Source organism: Dipteris shenzhenensis, chromosome 15, assembly GCF_047967505.1.
Source record: "Dipteris shenzhenensis isolate YYH24624 ecotype China chromosome 15, Dip_SZ_1.0, whole genome shotgun sequence".
NCBI lineage: Eukaryota > Viridiplantae > Streptophyta > Polypodiopsida > Gleicheniales > Dipteridaceae > Dipteris > Dipteris shenzhenensis.
The window spans coordinates 13,004,986-13,026,305 of record NC_141610.1 but is presented as its reverse complement, the minus strand read 5'-3'; the positions used below and the strand labels follow the sequence as shown (position 1 = coordinate 13,026,305).

Here is a 21,320-nt window from a genome sequence, read left to right as displayed (position 1 = left end):
GTAGTGAACATTGCCTGCCACAGTCACATTTGGGTCAGATCTGCATTTGCCCTTTGATTTGGATCGGAAATTTGCAGATATTTGCTGTCATTTTTGGACAGCCAGCTTTTGCAGTGATAGCCTTGAGGCTTTTGGGTTTTCAGGTCTCTTTCAGGGTATCACATTTGCTATGGCTGGAAACAATCAAGATCTATTTGGCGTTCTTTGTGAAGATGATAAGTTGGATGGCACCAACTATCCGATGTGGTCTTATCTTATGAAACATATTCTAGTTGCAAAGCATTTGTGGAATATTGTTTCTGGGGTTGATCTAAGGCCAGCCAATGCTACAGTGATTGCCTCTACTGCTGGTCCCTCTGCAGGGGGTACTCCTCCTGATGCCTCATCTTCTAGCACTCCTACTACTGCTCTTCCAACTCACGAACAGACAAGATGGGATGCAAGAGATGCAAATGCACATTCATGTATTGCTTTATCATGCAAGAGAATCATTATTCCACACATCCGGTCTTGCAGGACAGCAAAGGATGCTTGGGATAAATTGGCTTCTCTCTATCACATTCGCAATGAGGCACATGTTGCATATTTGAGAAGGCAATTACAGGAAGTCAGCATGAATGAAGGTGACTCTATGGATGCATACCTGACAAAGGTCAAGGACCTCATGGAACAACTTGCCAACATTGATGAGGTGGTGCTAAATTCACAGCTTGTCAGTACCACATTGAATGGACTGCCAGATACATATCAAGGGTTTGCTACAACCCTTCGATTAGTGGCCATGGGTAATCCAGACCACTATTCTTTTGATCAGCTAGTTACTTTGCTTTTGTAGGAAGAGCAAAGTAGAGCTAATAGACAAGCCGTTATTCCTGATCATGCATTTGCTTCACAGCAGACAGGAAGAGGCAAGGCTTCCAAGCCTATGGGCAAGCCAAAATCTACGCATAGCAACTGCAATTCCCCCCATGCATCTAAAAATACAGCAGATAAGTCAAAGAAGAAAAGATGCAACTATTGTCGCAAGCCTGGACATGACATTTCAGAATGCAAGAAGCGCATTGCTTCGGAGAAAAAGAAAGTAGATTGACAGTTAATGCCTCTCATGCTATTGAATCCCATGAGCCAGAAGATGCTTCACATGCACATGCTCAATAATGCTTCATATGCTGTAAAAGGAATTGGAGATGTGCAGCTCACATCTATTTCAAGTCATCCTGTCACTTTGACAAATGTTCTCTTTGTGCTTGGAATTGAAGTCAACTTGATCTCAATTTCAGCAATTGCTACTTCAGGTTTCAGAGTGATTTTTGATGGCTACAGATGCCTAGTTTATGATCTTCGTGATGATAATGCCATAGTTCTCACTCGCACTTTGCAAAAGGGGCTTTATCACCTTGATCACCACTCAGCTGCACTTTCTATTGAGCATTTGCAATTTCAGATTCACAGCTTGCTGATACTCATCTTTGGCATGAGAGAATGGGTCATCTCAATTATAGAGCTCTTGCAAAGCTACATTCACAGTAGATGGCAAATGATGTACCTCAAGCTCACACAGTTTCCAAACATGTGTGTGAAGGTTGTCTTTTGGGTAAAATGCATCGATTTCCTTTTCAAAAGAATTGTCCAAAACTCTCACAAAGGAAATTGCAGCTAGTGCACAGTGATGTCAGTGGCCCAATGAGGACAAATGCCATTGGGGGGTTGTCCTATCTTCCCAGAGAGGACAACATAGCAGATATGTTTACAAAGGCACTTCCTCGTCCCAAGTTCGAAGTCTTCCGACAGGCTTTACACTTGGTTCCCTTTGTTACATGATCTGACATCCCTTGTACATTCATAGGTGGCTATATCCTTTTGGATGAACATGTGCCACCATGACTAGAAAATACCAGGTATTCTGAGATGTTTCCAGAGTACTTCAACCCATCCCATGGAGGGGGGTTTGTAGGCCATCTCTTGATGGTTCTAGTGATGCCCTATAAGCCATGGTATGTGCCTTATAGGCATAAATATAGACACTTGTAGTGTTAGTGCCTTTTAGGCCACATAGGACACTTAGTCCTATGTGACACCTAGGACACTTAGTCCTAGGTCTAGGTACAAGTACCTTGTACTCCTTTTTTTTCATTATCCTAGTTTGACGTGATGGCGTTTCTCATCGACCCTTGTACCTTGTACGTGCTCTCTTTTGTCTACGTGACCCTCCAATTGAGAAGAGTGATGCCAGTAGGATACCTCACAAGGCATTGGAAGTTACACAAACCATTGGATGGCACCAAGAAGGGATGAAATGGATGGAAGTATGGACAGCTATCTCTAATCTAAGGTCAATGCATCCTAAGTGCAAACATGATGAAGAGCTAAACGAAGTTAAGCATAGACTCAAATTCAATTAGGTTACGAGAGTGGGACTTGTACTCATAAAGAGACTGGACAGTTTTCATATGTCATTGCATAAAAATGACCTCCCTTTCATGGGAGTGGAGTTCATACTTGCATTGCTTGCTCACATGAGGGATAAAGCTTCCTTGCCATGTGGCAACATGCTCTTGCCTACTAAAGGTATGCTCTTGCCTACATACCTCTAGTTATACCTTGCCCTTATGTTGTGCTCATGGCACCACAACTCTCAGCAGGTGGCAGGCCAAATGATGCAGAGCCCAACTAGACTTGGTGCCTATTTCTGATATTATGCTTACTGTGTGAGGCACTTAAACCCACCAGACATCTCATAGAGAACTCTTTCCCCCCACCTTATGTATTCGGTGCCACCTCAAGGGTGGACTCTCTGTACTAATCACTTTTTAAATGGAACTCCATTTGTGATAAAATCAGTCTCATGGGCTTATCCATGATATCAGTTAGTTTGTCTATGAGATATTTGAGCAATTTCATGATCTACTTGCAAGTTTTAGGAAGCATGCCTATTAGTACAAAAAAGGCCAGATATTTCTTAGCACAGGGATATCAATCTCTAGAAATCTAAGAATTGTAGCAGATTACCCCAGAGTGGTGTGTAAGCACCATCTTTGGTACAAACTAAGCCTTAGCGAAAGCAGTATCATGTGGAAATTCTCGACTGGCTACTAATGGGTAGACTTCTGACAATGTTATGTCCAAAAGGGGCCTCCTTGAAGGTTCTTTTGTCTCTGTTGTCGGACACTGCATGGACGATTGCTTGGCAATTGCATTCTCAAACAAGACTGAAGTTTTCTCTCCCATGTTATTGTTTTGCATGAAGGATCTATTTTCACCGGCCAAAAAATACAGAGATTTCTCATTTGCAAGATGGAAGAAAAGTGGAAGAGGGCTTAAAATTACTGCAATGGTGCCAACAATGTCTTTGCAATCAATACGATCCAATGAATCTTCAGTGAACAAGCCTGATACACCGAAAGGTTTCCCTTGTTCCAAACAATGTTTGACCTGCAGGCACAATTTACAATCATGAAAGTCAAGGCATCACCTAAAAAGTCAATGGAAACATAGGACAATAAAGAAAATTTTCATCAATAGCCTCTATTTCAAAAACACTGTTGGGATTTGGAAGTAGTGATCAAGGGAGCATACCATAAGTCTGTCACAAGGATTTTCAATAATTAAAGGAATAAAGAAGCCAGGGAACAGAACTTTTTCCACTGAGATGATGCATAATTTCTCCATTTCTCGGGCCTTTAGTGGCTGCCTGGTGACCCTTGATTCTGTTTGACAGTGCTCAGAGGATGTTGGACCCATGGTTGAAAGATTCACATCATCTTCCCATCCACCAATTGGAAACAACTCCTCATTGATCATTTTGACTGGTTCGGTGTGAGAGGGACAGCCACATTTCTTATGAAGTTTCGCATGCAAATTGTCAAGAACAGATTCTGGATCTGCTTTATACGCATTTTGAAAAGCATCAAGCCATTCTATAGTTGTATTCCTTGGACAGAAAAGGCTCTTGCAAATAGTCTCACTGCAAAACACCAATCCAACCTGTTAATTTGATACAGCATGAACAAAAATTTATGACATCAAAATCTCCCCTTTAGTCTTTTCATCACAAAACAGATACATCCTTGTCCCCAGCTGAATAGTCATTAACAACATATCAAAATCAATAATTCTACATGAGCTTCATTGTCATACAGAAGTTTTCCTTAGTACTCAACCTATAAAGTAAGTGTTGAGATACACTAGAAGAAAATTCATACGCAGTGGCTTAAGAGCAGAAACAGCACCACTAACTTCAAGCTGGTACCTTCATTAACCAGTATAAGCTATGCCAACCACCTCAACTTCTGAAGTGAATTTTGCTTGAGATACATTAGAAGGATTAACCTGTATACTTCAAAAATCAAGATCATATGAACATAAAATAATCAGAAGACTGAGAGAAACACACTTAAAACAAACGTTCCATTCACCCCATCATGTGTCATGCACTCTCATGCTGGCTATTAGATCTTTAGCGCCGATTTCAGCAGGCAGGAGATGTCTTAGACTCATCTCGAATAAGCAAAGTGGGATGTCTCGGAAGGGAAGTAGCATACTGCAACAAACAGATCCTGGCTATCCATGTGTCGGATTCGGATCCAAAGAAACCTGGAATGTGTATCTCTCTGCTCTACTGAAATGGTCCCCAAAAGGGTGAATCTGTAAAGAATTGCTACTCCTTCTGATCCTCGTACTCCCCCTGTGTCCCTAGTCTCATCTCTGTAAGCAGACTCCCATGTGTACCCGCTGACTACTGGTAGAGGGCGCTTTGGACTCTTATTTGTCTTTGTGTAAAAGACTATGTCGCTACCTGTATAGGATTCCGATAAGTAGCCAGGTTCTAACCATAAGGTACCATTACATTTCCAAATGGTGCAGGATAGGGTCTTGGAGATCTGAGTCTCATAGACCCCGCCTCCCTATGTGGGAGGGGGGGTGGATGCCCGACGCGGGCCTGTAAGAAGTCGTCCATCTCGTACTACTGCCTACTTCCCCTCCTTGTGGGCCTGATCCCACTGCTGCAGCAGGGAGCGCCTCTCTTCAACCTGTAGTGGGGTGAGGTCCTCATCCATGGAAAGAGAGTTTAAACACCCAAAATCCTTCAAAAGCAATGCTTTCTTTTTAAGGGTGAATTCCAAAAGCAACCAAAAAATAAAAATTCCATCTTTCCAACTTTTTGGGCATATGGAAAATAACATCACCAGTCAGTGGCCGTTTTTAAAAGTATTATTAGTCTCTTAGTTTTGGTAATACTAAGTTGGTGCTGCGATTATGGTAAAGATGGTGTAACTGAGACAAGATGAAAACCATGTCAAGAGGACTGCCTAAATAACTGATGACCAGTCAATCGGAATTGCTAAAGAAGATGGTAAGCTGGTCTGTGGTATATTGTTAAAAGAATTCACACAGATTCTTTGTAAACTTGTGCACCTAATCTATAATAAATAAACAAGGGAAATTATAAATGGATATCATAGAATTATGAACACTTGTTACACCTCTTCACTCCTGTGACTGGTTAAGATGAAGGTGGAAATCGCTTTTAACAAATTCCTGTCATAATATTAACAGCAAGGCATTGAAGTTTTGATGCCATTGGACATCATCTTTCTGTAATATCGAACACTAGAAGATGATGGTGCAGACAAATCAACACGCTTTCTCTAACAATAGCACAAGAAAGGCATCTACCACAGTTTGAAGTCACATTGCCATTGCCAGCATGGACCATGGAAAACACTCTAACACTTTCTGTGATATTACAATCAGCAATGAGATCTATGTCTTGAAATTGCAGTGAGAAGTTACAAACTTTTTCCTTTGTTTTGGCTATTATCTTTTTGTATCATAGAATAGGAGAATCTTGGGCATTCATTCCTTGTGAGTTTTCAGTGCATCTTAGAAACGCACAGTGCATTGTCTGGCAGTCCCTCGTCTGGCGTTGGTATTTTATGTGCATGTATTGTCTCTCTCTGACCTTATCCGAAAAATGACCTATAATCCCTTTTCTACCCTACTAATAATAATTTTGGTTTTCTTATCAGATTATAATTGGGGAATTATCTTATTGTGACTGCATTGGGACATGTATCAGTAATAGCAATTGCTAAGGGTCCTAGCCTAATTGTGTATGGCTGAGAAACACATGCATATGTTGCTTGTATAAAGTTGAAACACCATTGTGGAGGTCTACTTATCTGAATCGGTGTTTTGTACATAATGGAGAACACATTTACATCTGTGTTGGATATGGCAGAAGTCGTGTTTCCTGTCTTGAAGTGGTTTATTGGAGGCATAGGTAGCAAGTGTCACCAAGTTGTAAATACTCCGAGTAAAATACAAAGTTGACCTTTTATTTGACCATAGTTGAAGAGTTCTTCTAATATTTGTTATGGTCATAAAGTTGGTCAAAGCATCGACTCTGGTCAATGAGGCTTGACATTGGTCAAGGAGTCTTGGTTTCAGCCAAGGAGGGTTGATTTCAGTCAACCAGAGCATTTGTGCTGCCTACGGTCAGAGAGATTTGACTAGAGTTGAGCATTTTGACCACGGTCAAAGGGGGTTGACCCTGATCAACCAGAGTATTTCTATTTGTGTACACCGATGGGGACACCCACAGAGACTAGGACTAGTCTAAGAATTTATTTTCCATGCAAGAGCTAACAATTAATGGGTGCCATGGTTGTGTGTTACATTGAATTGCCCCATAAAGTGACTTTTGAATCTTACAAATTGTTTACTCTTGGCCCCTTTGCACAAAGCTAGGTTGCTGATCCATACAAACCTCCTCATCTGAGTCGCCATTGAAAAGGCTTATTTGACATCCATCTGTCATCGATTCCATGCGAAATGTGCTGCCATGGAAAGCAGTTTTCATTATAGTAGACTTTGCAACTGGTGCAAAAGTCTCTGTCGATTCGTATCCCGTCAAGGTGGGAGTACCCTTTGGCAACTAGACTTGCCTTGCACTTGTCAATGGATCCACTTTTGCGTTGACTTTCTTCTTGTATACCCAATTGCATGGTACCACATTTTTCCAAGAGGAAGGTCTTCACTTTCCCGAGTGTCCTTGACAATGGCCTCCATTTCTTGTCTCATGGCATTCTTCCAATGCGCATGCTTGTCTGCCTGAGTAAAACTCTGAGGATCATCATTAGCCAACCATGCATCATACAGGCTGCATTCCCGCTCTCCCTTGGCAGCTGCAATTTGGCTGGTCACCTCCTTTTGCTACTCTCAGGACTGTCCTGCAATTTTGCATCCTCCATTGTCTTCACATACCATTTTCATCCCATCACCTATGATGACTGGCTAAGCAATATACGAAGTGTCAGCAGTGGCTACCAATGAAAGCTGTGTCAGCCTCGAATCACAATCCAAAAATCTTCTCTCTCTTTCTTATTTTATTCATTGATGAAATTGAGCGTACAAAGCTTTGCAGCTTGTGGCTGGCCCGTACTAGAATCCACAGGCTGAGAAAGATTACACGGGAGCGGGATACCCATCTTCCCAACTTGGCAACTGCCATTTGTCAAAATTCTAGCTATCTTCTAGTTACATGCCAATGACTTGGCAACTTTGGAGCCTTCCAAGCCCTTGGTCACAGGCAGATAGATGCCTTCTTCAAAAGCTTTGACATGAAAAAAGGCCACTTCAGACCCCAATCTCTTTTTTGCCACAGAATACTGACAGCTTCATACTTGTTATTCTCTATGTGGAGGATCTTATCATTCGAAATTACAAGCAATGATCAGACACTCATAGAGCAGCTCAAAACAAAACTGTACAAACAGTTTGAAATGACAAATTTGGGGCAGCCACATGACAATTTTGGCTTTAAAGTATGGCAGCACACAAATGGCATTTGTTTAATCTGTGAGAGAAAATTTTCCTATGCAAGCATTTCCTTGGTAATAGGATAACTTGTTTCTTTAGAGGGGGATTCATAATGCATGATGATGCAATCTCTAAGAATCAAGTCACACTCATACAACCATTTTACATTATGGAGGGGATTGTTGGGCTAATGCCCATCATGATAGAATAATGCCCTCATGGGTTATAAACAAATTCAAATCAAGAATCTGAATCTAATTCAATGAAGGAGTACAGGACAGTGCAATAATAATTTTTTGCACTGTAGGCACTATGCCATGTGTCACTCTAGGACTTAATCTAGTTCTAGGGTTTAGGGTTTCCTACAAAACCACTGTTTCTTTGAATATCAGAGCTGTGTGCAATTCTCAAGATTTCTCTAACATTTGCGTTCTCTCCCTGCTCTCACAAACTTCACAGGTGAAACATGTCGCGATTCGAGCCTTTCAGTCGCCCTTTGACTTCCTCCATCAAGTGAGGAAATACCCCAAAAGTTGAAACGTTATTCTAGGAAAGAGACAGAGAAGGAAGAGTCGTCCATGAGGGTTGATACAATGGGAGGTAGATGCTTTGATGAAAGTAAACCCTAACTATAGAGACTCCAGTTTAGACGGAGTACTCAAAGCATACATCAGATTCCCTCTGTTTGAAACCAGATAACTTTTGCCAATTAAATTACTCTTGAAGCCTAACATAAGCTCCAAAACTTCCTGATGCTGATGGTCCCCTTTATAGGTTCAAAAGGTTTCTAGACCCTTCCCCCTGAAAAAGTTGTAAACTACAATTCAAGAAAGTTAAACCATTAATCAAACAAGGATTCAAGCCTCTTCTCTAGCAAAGTCAACTGACAATAACACCATACAAGACTCCAGGGCATTTGTATCTGATCCCCTGACCAAGTAACTCATGTACCTTTCAAGGCACTGCAAGAAAACTGCATGCAACCTCGCCTGTACTCTAACTGCACAGTGTCATATCGAAGCTATAATCAAACTCTCTTTGGCAATACATTCCCCCTATGATTTGATTGGGTGCACTGAACCTGAAATCCTGAACTTCATTATGTGCTCTTAAGCGGAATCTGTCAACTAAGCATAACAATGAATGAGTATGCATCACGGGTAACGCTTGTAGATGAATATTTTGAGAACGGTTTGACAATTAAATGCATAGATCAGGGTAATCAATTCCACCATGCTATTGTGTAATGCAGCCAAATCGGATTCTGGAAGGTAATGTGAATGATATGTTAAGAACACAATTCCAAAGACCCTAAAACAAATAGCACGACTTTGGCACCTTACACGGATCAAAGGCAAACATAATCAGCAAATTTGCACCAACCAACAATTAAAAAAGGAGGTATATTTCTGCACTGTAATTCACAAGTGAGGAATGTCAAAGAATTCCTGAAGATACAAGGCAGTAATAAAATATAAGGGAGAATGAAGCTTACTCAAGAAACATGTTCCAGCAGCTCCCACGTGGCATTCCAAGTGACATTCGCACAAACTCTGCAAAAGCGTGAACTGGTACAGAATCTGCCCCTTCTGTCCACATCCCAATTAGCACAAACAGTAAAATTTGATGTTTCAAGTGAGTAAAAAAGGCCATTTTGGCCCTGTGTCGAAAAGCAAATTAGATAACACATAATTTAACTATAACCATGAATCCTTGCATTTTTTCCTTCTAATCTGCAGCTTGTTCTCTTAGATTAAATGAAGAAGGGAATGGACACCCTTCGCAGAGAGAGCAATGATCCCTGCATGTACATCTTACTTCACCAACTGTACTAAAAACAATTTCTACCACAAAACTATTGAAGATCATATCAACCAAGCATTAGCTACATGCAGAAATATTTAATCAAGTTATCAAGCCTAAGTACAAAAATCAATACCAGATGATGAGATGGAAAGTCCAACTGCACCAACTGATGCATTCTTTACACCGTAGAAAATTTTTGCAGACTTATCATCCATACTGCCTTTGGCCTTTCTTTTATCAACTGCCAGAAGACAAGCCCCTGCTCTGCATACTCAGAAGTTATATGCACCAAAATTATGGAAACTAGAGTCTTCTTCCAGAAATCACATCCTCAATTTTATAGTATCATATAGCTGCCAGAAAAGACTCAATAAATCTTAAAGTGCCACCGTCTTTCCTCTCAAAAATACAAAAGCAATCAACTATACAGTGACTGTGCTGCCCCATACATGCAGGAATGTCAACATAACTCAATGACTGTACAAAGCACTAAGATTAGATCCACATGGATGTCTGCTATGCACAAGAAGCCATGCATGCCCTCTCTCTCTCTCTCTCTCTCTCTCTCTCTCTCTCTCTCTCTCTCTGTGAAACAGGAATGATCCCATTGGAGGGAGAAGCACTAAGCCAATATCTGGGATACCTCAACAAGATTAAGAAGATGGATACACACCGAATACCACACAATGCAATGGAGGCCACTAAAACCACAGGCTGGTACAGAGATGGGGAGGAATGGATGGAGCTATAGGGAATAAAGGCTGCTGAAATACCAGCTACAGAAGATATGGCACGACCCAAAAACAAGTGCAGTTTTACAAGCGGGAAATCAGCCCCTATGCAATCCAGAAATATCTTGGGGAAGACATTTCAATATTTAAAGGAAAAACCAACAACAAGGCTGCTGCTGCTCCCCGCTCCTCCTGCTGCCCTCCTTCCTGCTCCCCTCCTTGCTGCCCCCTCCCTCCCCTCCTTGCTTCTCCTCCCTCCCCTCCCCCCTACCTGCTGCTCCCCCCGCCTCCCCTCCCCCCTACCTGCTACTCCCCCCCCAACTCCCCTCCCTCGCTGCTGTAGCCCCCCCCGCGCTGCTGCAGCCCCCCCCCCCCCCCGTGCGATGCCTCCTCCCTCCCCTCCCCCCTACCTGCTGCTCCCCCCGCCTCCTCCCTCCCCTCCTTGCTTCTCCCTCCCCCCTACCTACTGCTCCCCCTGCCTCACCCCCCAACTCCCCTCCCTCGCTGCTGCAGCCCCCCCCCACGCGCTGCCTCTTCCCTCCCCTCCCCCCTAGCTGCTGCTCCCCCCGCCTCCCCCCCCCCCCCGGCTCTTTCTTTGCTCCCCCCCCCCTCCTCCACTCCTCCTCTCCTCTATCCTCCCCTCCTCTCCTCTTGCTGCCCCCCTTCTCTCTTTGCTGACTCCTCCTCTCCTTGCTCATTCCTCTCTCTCCCACCTTCCTTTCACCCTCTCCCTTCATCTGGAGTACCCTATTCTCCTTTAGGGGTCTCCTGGGCTTCAGGAAAGTGGACGGAGTTCTTCTTTGTGTTTGAATCAGCCTTTCCCACCTCGATTGACGAATGGGTTCCCACTCAGTCAATCCGTTACCGCCCACACCGGGGCCGCGAGAACCGTCACTTTCTCAAAAGACGAGCTGCAGCAGTTACAAAAGGATTTGGAGCATGAGTGTTCCACGACTCTCTTCGCACGCATCCATGGCTCCCACCCCTCCAAGTCACAAGCTAGAGATTGGATGCTTGCGGCGCTTCCCCAGGAGCTCGCCCCCCACCTTAAGGATGTTCATTTGTTGGGACAAGGTTTCTTTCAGGTGTGCCTAGATTCCCCAGATGTCACGAGAGACCTGCTACAAGCCGGGTTTCTATTTCTAGGCTACAGGAGGATTTTTTTGTTTCCCTTTCAACTGGGCTTTGACCCAGTTGAAGAGGACAAGCAGGGAGTTTCTATTTTCATCAGGTTCCCTGGTCTCCCCTTAGTTTATCACCGGCTTCTTTCAGTTATTGGCAAGAGGTTTGGTGTAATCAGAGATCCCCCCTCTTCCTGGCGAGCCCTCTTCAGCTGCTGAGGCAATCAGGATGGATGTGATACCTAGGGTTAGGGTCATTGTCCAAGACCCTAATATTTCAGATGACCACATCATGCTACAGCAACCCGATGGGTCTTTCTTCCGCCAGAGATTTGAGGTTGCAGGTCGGCAGGACCAGTGCAGGATTTGCAGATCCTCAGGGCACTTCGCCAGAGATTGCCCAAAGAAGAAAAAGAGGCCCAAAAAGCAACCAGCTCATACTAGCTTACGACAGAGAGCATGAGCAGGACCTACCGCTCTACAGGCACCGCCTCAGACACGGGCTCCCCCCCCTCCTAAGGCTACTCGAGTCCCTCCTGCACCCTCCACCACCTCTGGCCCACGGTGGGTTCCAATCGCGGTTAGGCCCTCTACTTCAGATCACACCTCCATCGCTTCAGAGGCTACCCCCTTGGAGCCTCGGGAGGAGACTAGTGTTCAAGAGCCTTGTTCGACTCCACCCCAGGATCAGGCTGTACCTTCCTCAGCAGCCCAGGTTGTTGGCACCTCATCCGCAGCACGTCTTGATCACGACTCAGTTTAGATGCCTCTTTGTATGGATAGAGGGAAGGGGTCTTACATTCTCTCCCTGCTTCAGTAGGAATCCTTCGTACCCCCTCCCCAGGACTGGCTCAGCGGAACTCCTTTTCCGCTCTAGAGGACCTCTCTGACCTCCCAGATGATGATTTTGTACCTTCCACTTTCGGAGAGCCAGTTATCGGCATCCCTTTTGAGAGATCTTTCTCTCTCTCACCTGTGGACTTTCCTCCCCTTGGACCTCGTGTGTATGGCAAGAGGTCAGCTCCAGTGGAGGGTTCCTTTTCCGCCACCAGGTCGAGTAAGGTATTCCAACCCGCTTCCTCCCGCCGATGAGGATAGCCAGTTGGAATATACACGGATTGGGCAGCATCCCTCATCGCCATCGCAGACAGCTGATCAGGAATCGGCTCCATCCAGATGTTCCAGGTGGTTTCCTAGACATTCTTTTTCTTCAGGAACACAAACTGGATGTCAGAGATTGCTCCAAGTCAGGTAAGCTCCTTTCAGGCCGGACTTTTTGGCTTCCTACCTTGGGAACCACAGAAGGTACATGCATATCAGTTTCAGATTCCATTCTCCCTCTGATCATTGGACACGGTACCATAACCCCCTTCAGAGCCCAGTGGGTTTTACTTCTGATTGACGGACGTAAGGTTGGTTTCCTCAACCTCTATGCTCCGAACTGTGCAAGTGAAGGATCAAGGAGGATCAAAGCACCATGAAAGAGACATAGGGTAGCAAACACTCAATCTATAGCAATCTATATGATCAACAATACATGATAGGCTTCTTATATAGAGAGAGCCTTTAGAATAGTCAAACCATGTGGGATCCTCTCATCCACATCTCTCCTTGTGGATATCCCCAATCCACATCTCCACATCATGTAGTCCACATCCTAGGGTGGCTACTTTAATTCTTTCCTTATCACATACCTTTGCCCTTTAATCTATGTGCTCATGGCACCATATCTCTCAACACCTTCCCTTGGTGCCATGATCCTTTGGCTACTACAAGGTGGTCAGATGTGAGTTACATTCCATCACCTCCCCTTAGTGCATGCATTGCTACTTAAGGTGGTCAAGTGTGGATTTTACATGTCAATACCTCCCCTCGGTGCTTTCATAGCTACTCTCAGGTGGTCAGGTTTGATTACAAAATATAGGCAAGGTTGGCAAGGTTTTGGTTTCTCAATACATTCCATTGATGTCACCTTTTGGCTCATGGCTTGATGATGACTCCACGTAGTTGACTTGTTGATTCTTCAATCTGCAATCTTCTTCCTTGTGTCCCAGCTTCTTGCAATGGTGACACTTTGGTTTGTTCTTCAATCTGCAGTCACTTTGATAGTGACCCATCCTTCCGCAATGGTAGCATTTCACTGATGTTTTACTGAATAGTGCTTGTTCGTCATTATAGCTGTTGTGTGTAGATGTCGATGTCGATGTCGATGTCAATGCCTTCAACTCTCTTTCTTTTTCGAGAAGAGAGGATACACATTCTTCAAACTTTGGATCTGGCAAATTCTTCAAAGTGGTTGTCAATGCACTATACTCTGCAGGCATGCTTTTAAGGAGAATTGCAAGTGCATCTTTCTCTCCTACTTTTGCATTTATGCCCTCTAGTTGAGTCATAATGCTTTTGATTTTGTTGACAAATTGTGCCATGGATTCATTGAAGCCCATGTGCATACCATAGAATTCAATCTTAAGATGGATTTCTTGGTTTTTGGCTTTTGCACCAAACACTGTGTTCAACTCATCCCATGCATCCTTGGCATGATCCTTAGAGTCTATATGATGAATTATGTTTGGACCCAAGTGCAATCCAATGAGTGATAGTGCTGCTTCATCTTTTTCCTTCCAAGCATCATTTTGTGCAGTGGGTATGTCTTCTTTTACAGTCTTCCAAAGCTTTTGGTGCATCTGGAGATATCTCATTTGTGTAGACCATGTGTGAAATCCTTCCCCGGTGAACTTCTCAACAGTTGGGGTGCGGATTGCCATTGCAAAGGTCTTACCAGTTGATGATACTTTCAAATCTGGCAGTGTCTAATTGCATACAGAAAATTTGAGTTGACAGGCGCGTAGAGCTCGAAAAACTGGTTATTTTTCCTTTTTGGAGCGTGTGCAAATTCTTCCTGGATTGGAAGTTATGGCTTGTCAAAGATTCTGTGAAGAAGAGGGGGGGGGCCTTAAGGATGTGGCACAGGGATTCACATGCTGAATTCCATACTGTGCTTAGTAGGGGGCTCTGTGCTTAGGTGGCACTTGGTGATGTGGCACTTTTAACTAACCATAGTTTAGTTAACCCATAGTTACTCAAACTGTACCAACGTTAGACTGACCCAAATAGTTAACTTAACCACAGTTCAAGGTTACCACCTTATCTGCCATGTGGCAATCAGCCAGGTGGCCTAAGGTCTGAAACCTTAGGCTGAAGCTTCCATGCAGAGAAGCGACGACGGCGAGAGGTCGACAGAATGGCGCGTGGTCGGCTTATCTCTGTCCGTGGAGCAGCTCATTCAAGGCAAGACTCATCGATTGCTGATAGTAGAAGCGGTGGAGCAGTCGGTTGCGGAGACACGGTAGAGGAGCGTTCTCATCACTAGCTCTGTCTTCAGGATCTCGTTGGAGGCGCAGGTAGAGCTTTGGAGCTGGAGGTCACTGGAGATCCGAGGCTGTAGAGGAGCCATGGATGGTAGCGGCGGAGCTACGCTTCAAATCTCAATGCAAGATATTGCCATAATGCAAGTACTTCAAGCCTCTCTCTGAGCAGCGCAACATTTCTTCTTTCCTCAAAGGAGAAAGTAGACTCCAATCCTAGCGCAGAGACTCTCTGTGAGCTTTGGTCTTCCTATACGATGGTGTTCCCCCTTCTCCCTTCCGATCAAGCCAAGGTTCCTCTTTCCGGAGATGGCTGTTCTGTTGTAGATGTCTTCTAGGCGGCTGCAAGGTCTCGCTTTTGCTTGCTGTGTGCGCTGGCAGTAGGTTGCAAGGTCGGCTAGCTAAGCTATTGAGTTGCACTCAGGGCTGCTGCAGCTGCTTGTAGATAGAGTCGCTGTAGGTGATGCTTGCATTGTAGATAGGCTAGGCTAGTCGTGCGCATAGAGGCTAGTTGCATGGTAGAGGAGTCGTATAGAATAGAAAACCTCTCTCTTAGAATAGAAAACCTCTCTACATCTCTCGAAAACAGGAAGGAGAATAGGATGGATTTCTCTCTCTCTCACACACACAAAGAGCTCTCCCAAACACTCAAAAGAGATGAACTAAAATGAATGGGAATTCCTCGAAGGAAGTGAAGATCACTCAAGAAGAAACTCTCAATCTCTCACACTCTCGATCTTTCTTGAGAAGGATGGCGCCTTAACTAAAGGTACAACCATGCTCTGATACCATGTGCAAGTGAAGGATCAAGGAGGATCAAAGCACCATGAAAGAGACATAGGGTAGCAAACACTCAATCTATAGCAATCTATATGATCAACAATACATGATAGGCTTCTTATATAGAGAGAGCCTTTAGAATAGTCAAACCATGTGGGATCCTCTCATCCACATCTCTCCTTGTGGATATCCCCAATCCACATCTCCACATCATGTAGTCCACATCCTAGGGTGGCTACTTTAATTCTTTCCTTATCACATACCTTTGCCCTTTAATCTATGTGCTCATGGCACCATATCTCTCAACACGAACAACAGAGGGGACCGTGTTCTGTTTTGGAAAGAGTTGCTCTCGTGGGCTGACATTGCAGATTCGTGGATTATTGGAGGTGACTTCAACATGGTTGAGGCACCTTCTGATAAGCAAGGGGGCAGAGAAGGTGGTATTCATTCCCTCCAGAGAGCAACTTGGGATGCCTTCTTGTTCAGATTCAGTGGCAGAGATGTTTGGTCAGATGATGCATTTCATGTTCAATCTCAGTCACTTTTGTTTTCATGGTCGGACCATAGGGTGCAGATGCCTATCCATGCCCGGATTGACAGATTCTATGTGGATGACTGGGCTCTTGATAGAGGAGGGACAGTTTGCATTGCACCTGGTGTTTCCACTTTCGACCATTTTCCGATAGTTTTGTCCATCTCAGAGCCCCATCTGAGAGGACGGTCTCACAGTATCAGGGTCCCCGATGCCTTATACATGGATGAGACTCTCACAGAGGCAGTCTTGGAGATCTGGGTTTCTCACATGCAGGGAGGGTGGCCGGTCCTTCACATGTGGCCACAGCACTTGCCAGTATCAGCGACTTTTCACTCCGTTGCTAGTGCTCGGCGAGGTGAGGTACTCAGGCGGGAGATTGGTATCCGTCGGCAGTTGGCAGCCTTGCAGAGGGAGGAGCAGAAACGACCATCAGATGCTTGGGTACAGGAGCGCCTTGCTACGATAAGGGCTCACTTGTAGACATTGCTTGATCAGAGAGCAGAGTATGCCTTCCATGCACGGGAGTTCTTTTGGATACAGATGGGAGGGAGAGTCAATAAACACTTTTTCTCTACACTTGGTCCTAGACATAGTAGAGAGAGTGTCAGGCAGCTTATTGACTCTGACGGCGTTTTGCAGTCTCATCCGGATACCGTCATGCACTTAGCAACAGATTTCTATGCCTCCCTTCTTTTCGCAAATCCTGACACACAAGCCAGAGATGTGGCTAGAGATGAAATTTGGCAGAGTTTACCTGTGTTGGTCACACTAGAGATGATATGCTCACTTGATGCACACTTTACCAACACAGAGTTCAAGACTGCTCTCTCCGCCCTTCATAAGGGCAAATGCCCTGGTTTCGATGGTCTTACTCCTTTTTTTACAGCCTTTTGGGATATGATAGGTGATCATATTACTTCAGCCCTACAGGGCGTTTGGGACTCAGGTGAGATACCTGACTCACTAAGGGACTCATACACCTTATCCCGAAAGGTGGCAACAGGAATTTTGTATCCCATTGGAGACCCATCACTCTTTTGGGAACTCTATACAAAATCCTTGCCAAGGCGATCAGCATCCGATTGCAGCCCCTTCTTCCAGACCTCATCCATGATACTCAGACAGGCTTCGTGCATGGCAGGAGCATATTTGATAATATCTTTTCCTTTTGGGAAGCCACAGAGTGGGCTATGCAGAGCAGGCAAAGGCTGGCAGTTCTACTCCTGGACTTTGAGAAAGCCTATGACAGAGTAGATTGGGGTTTTCTTGAGGGCACTCTTCTACGATTTGGATTTTCATATGCATGGATTAGAGGGGTGGCCTCCCTTTATAGATCAGCCCACAGCCAGGTTTTGATTGGAGGGGTAAGGGGTGACAGGTTTCAGATTTCCAAATCAGTTCGTCAGGGATGCCCTTTAGCCCCCTTCCTCTTTCTTTTTGTGGCAGAAGCTATGAGTATCTTCCTTAGATCTCAGGCTGAGCTTTATGGGTTGAGATTGCCCTTGAGACAGGAGCAGGAGCTTCTTGACTGTGAGTTGGCTGATGACACTGCTATTTTTATTGAGGCCTCTTCGCAGTCACTTGATTCTTTCCGGACAGCCTTGGATATTTTTTACTCAGCTGCAGGGGCACACATTAACTGGCATAAATCCTTTGGCTTTTGGATTAGTGATGAGGACACTCCAAGCTAGGGAGTTGACATTGGCTTTTCCTGGATTCACAGGGGTGTTCCTGTCAGATATTTGGGATGCCAGGTAGGATTGAGCATCTCTGCAACACAGCAGTTTGCCCCAATACTAGAAAGTATTAAAAAAAAGCTCCTTTTTTGGAGCTCAACCAAACTCGACCTTGCCTCTAGAGTTGTGGTAGTGAGCCAGGTTCTCTTGGCCACCGCCTCGTTTGTGTGTTCTTGCTTGTGCTGGTCTAGGGATTGCATCACTCAGCTCATTAGACCAATCAGGAATTTTTTATGGAGTGGACTTGATAGCACGGTAGATGTTGCAGCGAGGGTGGCCTAGGAGACCATTATTCTCCCTACATGGGAAGGGGGCCTTAATATCATTGACCCGGACTTGCAGTGCAGGGCATTGCTTTGTAAGGTGGTGGCGAGGGGACTCATGCCTGGCCAGGAACCTTGGAAGGATTTCTTTTTTGGACACATTCAGGCTTGCACACCTACCTTGGGAGATGATTGGGTGGACAGCCCTTGCTGGATTTTTACTTCCGCCTCTCTCAGGTCTCCTACCTCTCCTCTCATGACTACCATCCTAAAAGCTTGGGGGAGCTTTAGGAACACTCTTCGAAGGGTTCCGCCCTCTACCCTTGAAGAGATTGATAGGCAGCCGATCATTTGGAACGCTAGTATACTTGATGAGCATGGCAGACCATTGGGCACTTCCCATTATATGCAGTGGTCTAGATGGGAGAGAGGCCCCGCCTACACAGTAGGCACTTGGAAGGCTTTTATCAAGCTACCTGAGGATAAGAGGCTTCAGTCCGTGAGTCACCTCAGAGGGGTAGCATGCAGGATTCAGCAGATAGATGCAGCCATCCCGGTGGAATGGACAGGTGAGATGCCTATTACTTCCACCACTTGGATGGGAGCTTTTTCGAGGACAACAGTTCCTCTACAGGTGATCGCTCTTCGAGATCTCGAAAAAGATGCTCTAGTCTTTGACGTTGGGGATGGAGGTATACTCTCTAGATCCACAAATGATATTCTTCTAGTGTTGCCTTTCAACCTGTCAGGATTGCTGGTTTTGTGAACCATGGAGCGGGCTTGCAGTGGTACTTAGACCCCGACCCTCTGCTCTTGGCGCTGGGATCCTGGAGGTTGTGGTTATATGGAGATGCACCTATCAAGTGCTTGCAGTGGGACCCAGGAGAGTGGGAGTGGATAGATCATGGGCACCGAGAGAGAGGGATTCCCTTCTTTCATTTCACGGTTGGTAATTCCAGGAGATTTCAGCTGAGCAGTAGAGGTTGGATTCCCTCTAGAGCCCCCCATTGGGATAGCTTCTTCATCACCGCAGATTTGCGTATGAATTTCTGGAGGAGGCTCTGGAAATCCCTCAGAAATAGAAAGATCACTCGTTTCTTTTGGCTTTCTATTCATGGAGGGATTGTAGTGAACCTGTGGAGATCACGATTTGGGGTTGATCCCACTTGCCCTCGCTGTCATTCTGCAGAGGAGTCAGTGCGACATTACCTTTGGGACTGCAATCAAGCGAGAATTGTTTGGAAAGGAGTTGCTCGGATACTCATCATTTTTCATACTTCCCCTTTCTTCATGACTTGGGGCTCGGTCGCATGGTTATCCCTTACTGGGCCCCACGTGTTTTATGAGGGTGAGCCTTCTTCTTGGGCACTCTCGATCCGCCGTTAGGTGATAGAGCCCTGCTCTCTTCAGGATGTACCACATATTCCTTTCAGAGCTTCACATGTTTCAGTGGACACCTCTTGGGAGATTTTGGCTAGCATTTCCTCTTGGCACATTTGGAGAGCCAGATGCACAGAGGCCTTGGATGACACCCAGATACACCCATCACAGGTGTTCACGGGTATTTGGAGTGACACGGTTCACACTTTGATAGCCATATGGGCTAGCATGCAGGGCCCTTCACGGGCAGCCTCTTCTAGGAGGACTGTATGTCTTCAAGTTTGGAGGAGTTCTCCCTTTTTCTCAGAGGTTGCTACCGGATTGAGATGGCACTATCAGCCCCAATCCTTTCTTTTTGGCTCTTGAGCTTTTCATGCATTGCATGGTGTATCCCGTATTCCCGTATGGAGCTTGCTCTAACGGTTTTCTTTAATACTTATTAAGTCTCTTTTTTGCCAAAAAAAAAATATTTAAAGGCATTTAATATGCAAACTAAGGACCAGATCACATGATCTAGAAGTGGAGAGAGGTAGATGGATGCGGCCTAGAATTCAAAGAGAGGAAATATTATGCAAAATTTGTACTAAGGGGGGAAATAGAAGATGAGCAGCACGCGTTCTTGAAATGCCAAGCATATGCACACATCAGGGAGAGACATGGAGATAGTAGCAATAATCTGAAGCAGCCAGCCCACAAGCTTGGAAGCTACATAAAAGAAATCTTGGAACACTGTAGCAAGTTCTCGGATAAGCACACAAAATAGCTCAGCAAATACTCACAACAAGAATTGTCTATCACTGGATGTTACTGACCACTATTTAGTTGTGGTAACCAGTCCCATAGATCCTATAGGGTCTCAAGAGGACTTTATACAATCATATGATATCATCTCTCTCTCTCTCTCTCTCTCTCTCTCTCTCTCTCTCTCTCTACACACACACTTTTTTTTGTGAAACCAGTAACTATATTATTAACATGAGATCAATGTACATGACATTAGACTCAAAGAGAGAGCCTAATGGAAGAACTCAAAAACAGTCAGAAAACACTTCAAGGCTAGTAGCATCCAAGTCCCTCGCAGCATAACTATCATATAAAGATTGCTTGAGGGACATTCTGAAGAAAGCATATGCCTGAGGAAACTGTTGTCCCATCCTAGAATGCAATCTCTGTGTCCAAATGGTCCATAGTACCCAAAAGCGAGTCCAGTGAAAGAAAAGGAGGAATGGAGACATCTGAGATGAGAAGCATCCAAACATCCAGAAAAGTTTCCCGAGTCTGATGGAGGGAAACCGAAGCCGCAGCAAATGGGAGACATGAGCGATCAATATCCAAGAATGCGAGCAAAACCATAATAGATGAGGAACTGTCTCACGGTGATGAGAGCAACGGGGGCAGGAAGGGGAAGCAATGCAACGTGCTGCCAATTTCACCCCAATGGAAAAAGCTCCCACTATACATCTCCAAAAGAAAAGCCTTTGTTTCAATGGCAATTTGGCTTTCCAAATTTTCTTGAGTCGTGATTGCCACCAGGATAAAGGCTGCAAATATCCTCCCTTCGCCTGTCCGCATGTAGGCTTTTAAAGAAGGCATTGGAGGAGCAGCCCTTGTCCAAAAGGGGTTTCATGCGGGCTCGGATTTGCCACTTCTTTAATTTACGAAGATCATTTTGATGAATGATGTGAGCCGCATAAGCACAAGAATCCTGTTCAGAGAAGGTGAGCTGCCTATAAGAGCTGATTACATCCATTTGTTGCTTGTGAGATTGAGCCCATTTCA

The 21,320-nt window shown here is 44.9% G+C and overlaps 1 protein-coding gene across 2 annotated transcripts in view; it reads right to left on the bottom strand.

Moving 5' to 3' along the window:
* The window catches only part of LOC147893384 (uncharacterized), a 68,000-nt gene that overhangs the window by 17,298 nt on the left and 29,382 nt on the right, over nucleotides 1-21,320 (bottom strand). The window contains exons 3-6 of one of the 2 annotated variants that reach the window (XM_087385485.1): nucleotides 9,761-9,891; nucleotides 9,317-9,407; nucleotides 3,577-3,964; nucleotides 3,328-3,432 (exon numbers count right to left, since the gene is read on the bottom strand). In XM_087385485.1, coding sequence (XP_087241611.1) covers nucleotides 3,328-3,432; nucleotides 3,577-3,964; nucleotides 9,317-9,407; nucleotides 9,761-9,891 — 715 coding nt within the window. Of the gene's footprint in view, nucleotides 1-3,327; nucleotides 3,433-3,576; nucleotides 3,965-9,316; nucleotides 9,411-9,760; nucleotides 9,892-21,320 lie in introns of both variants that reach the window. The other variant, XM_087385484.1, reaches the window with a different exon arrangement.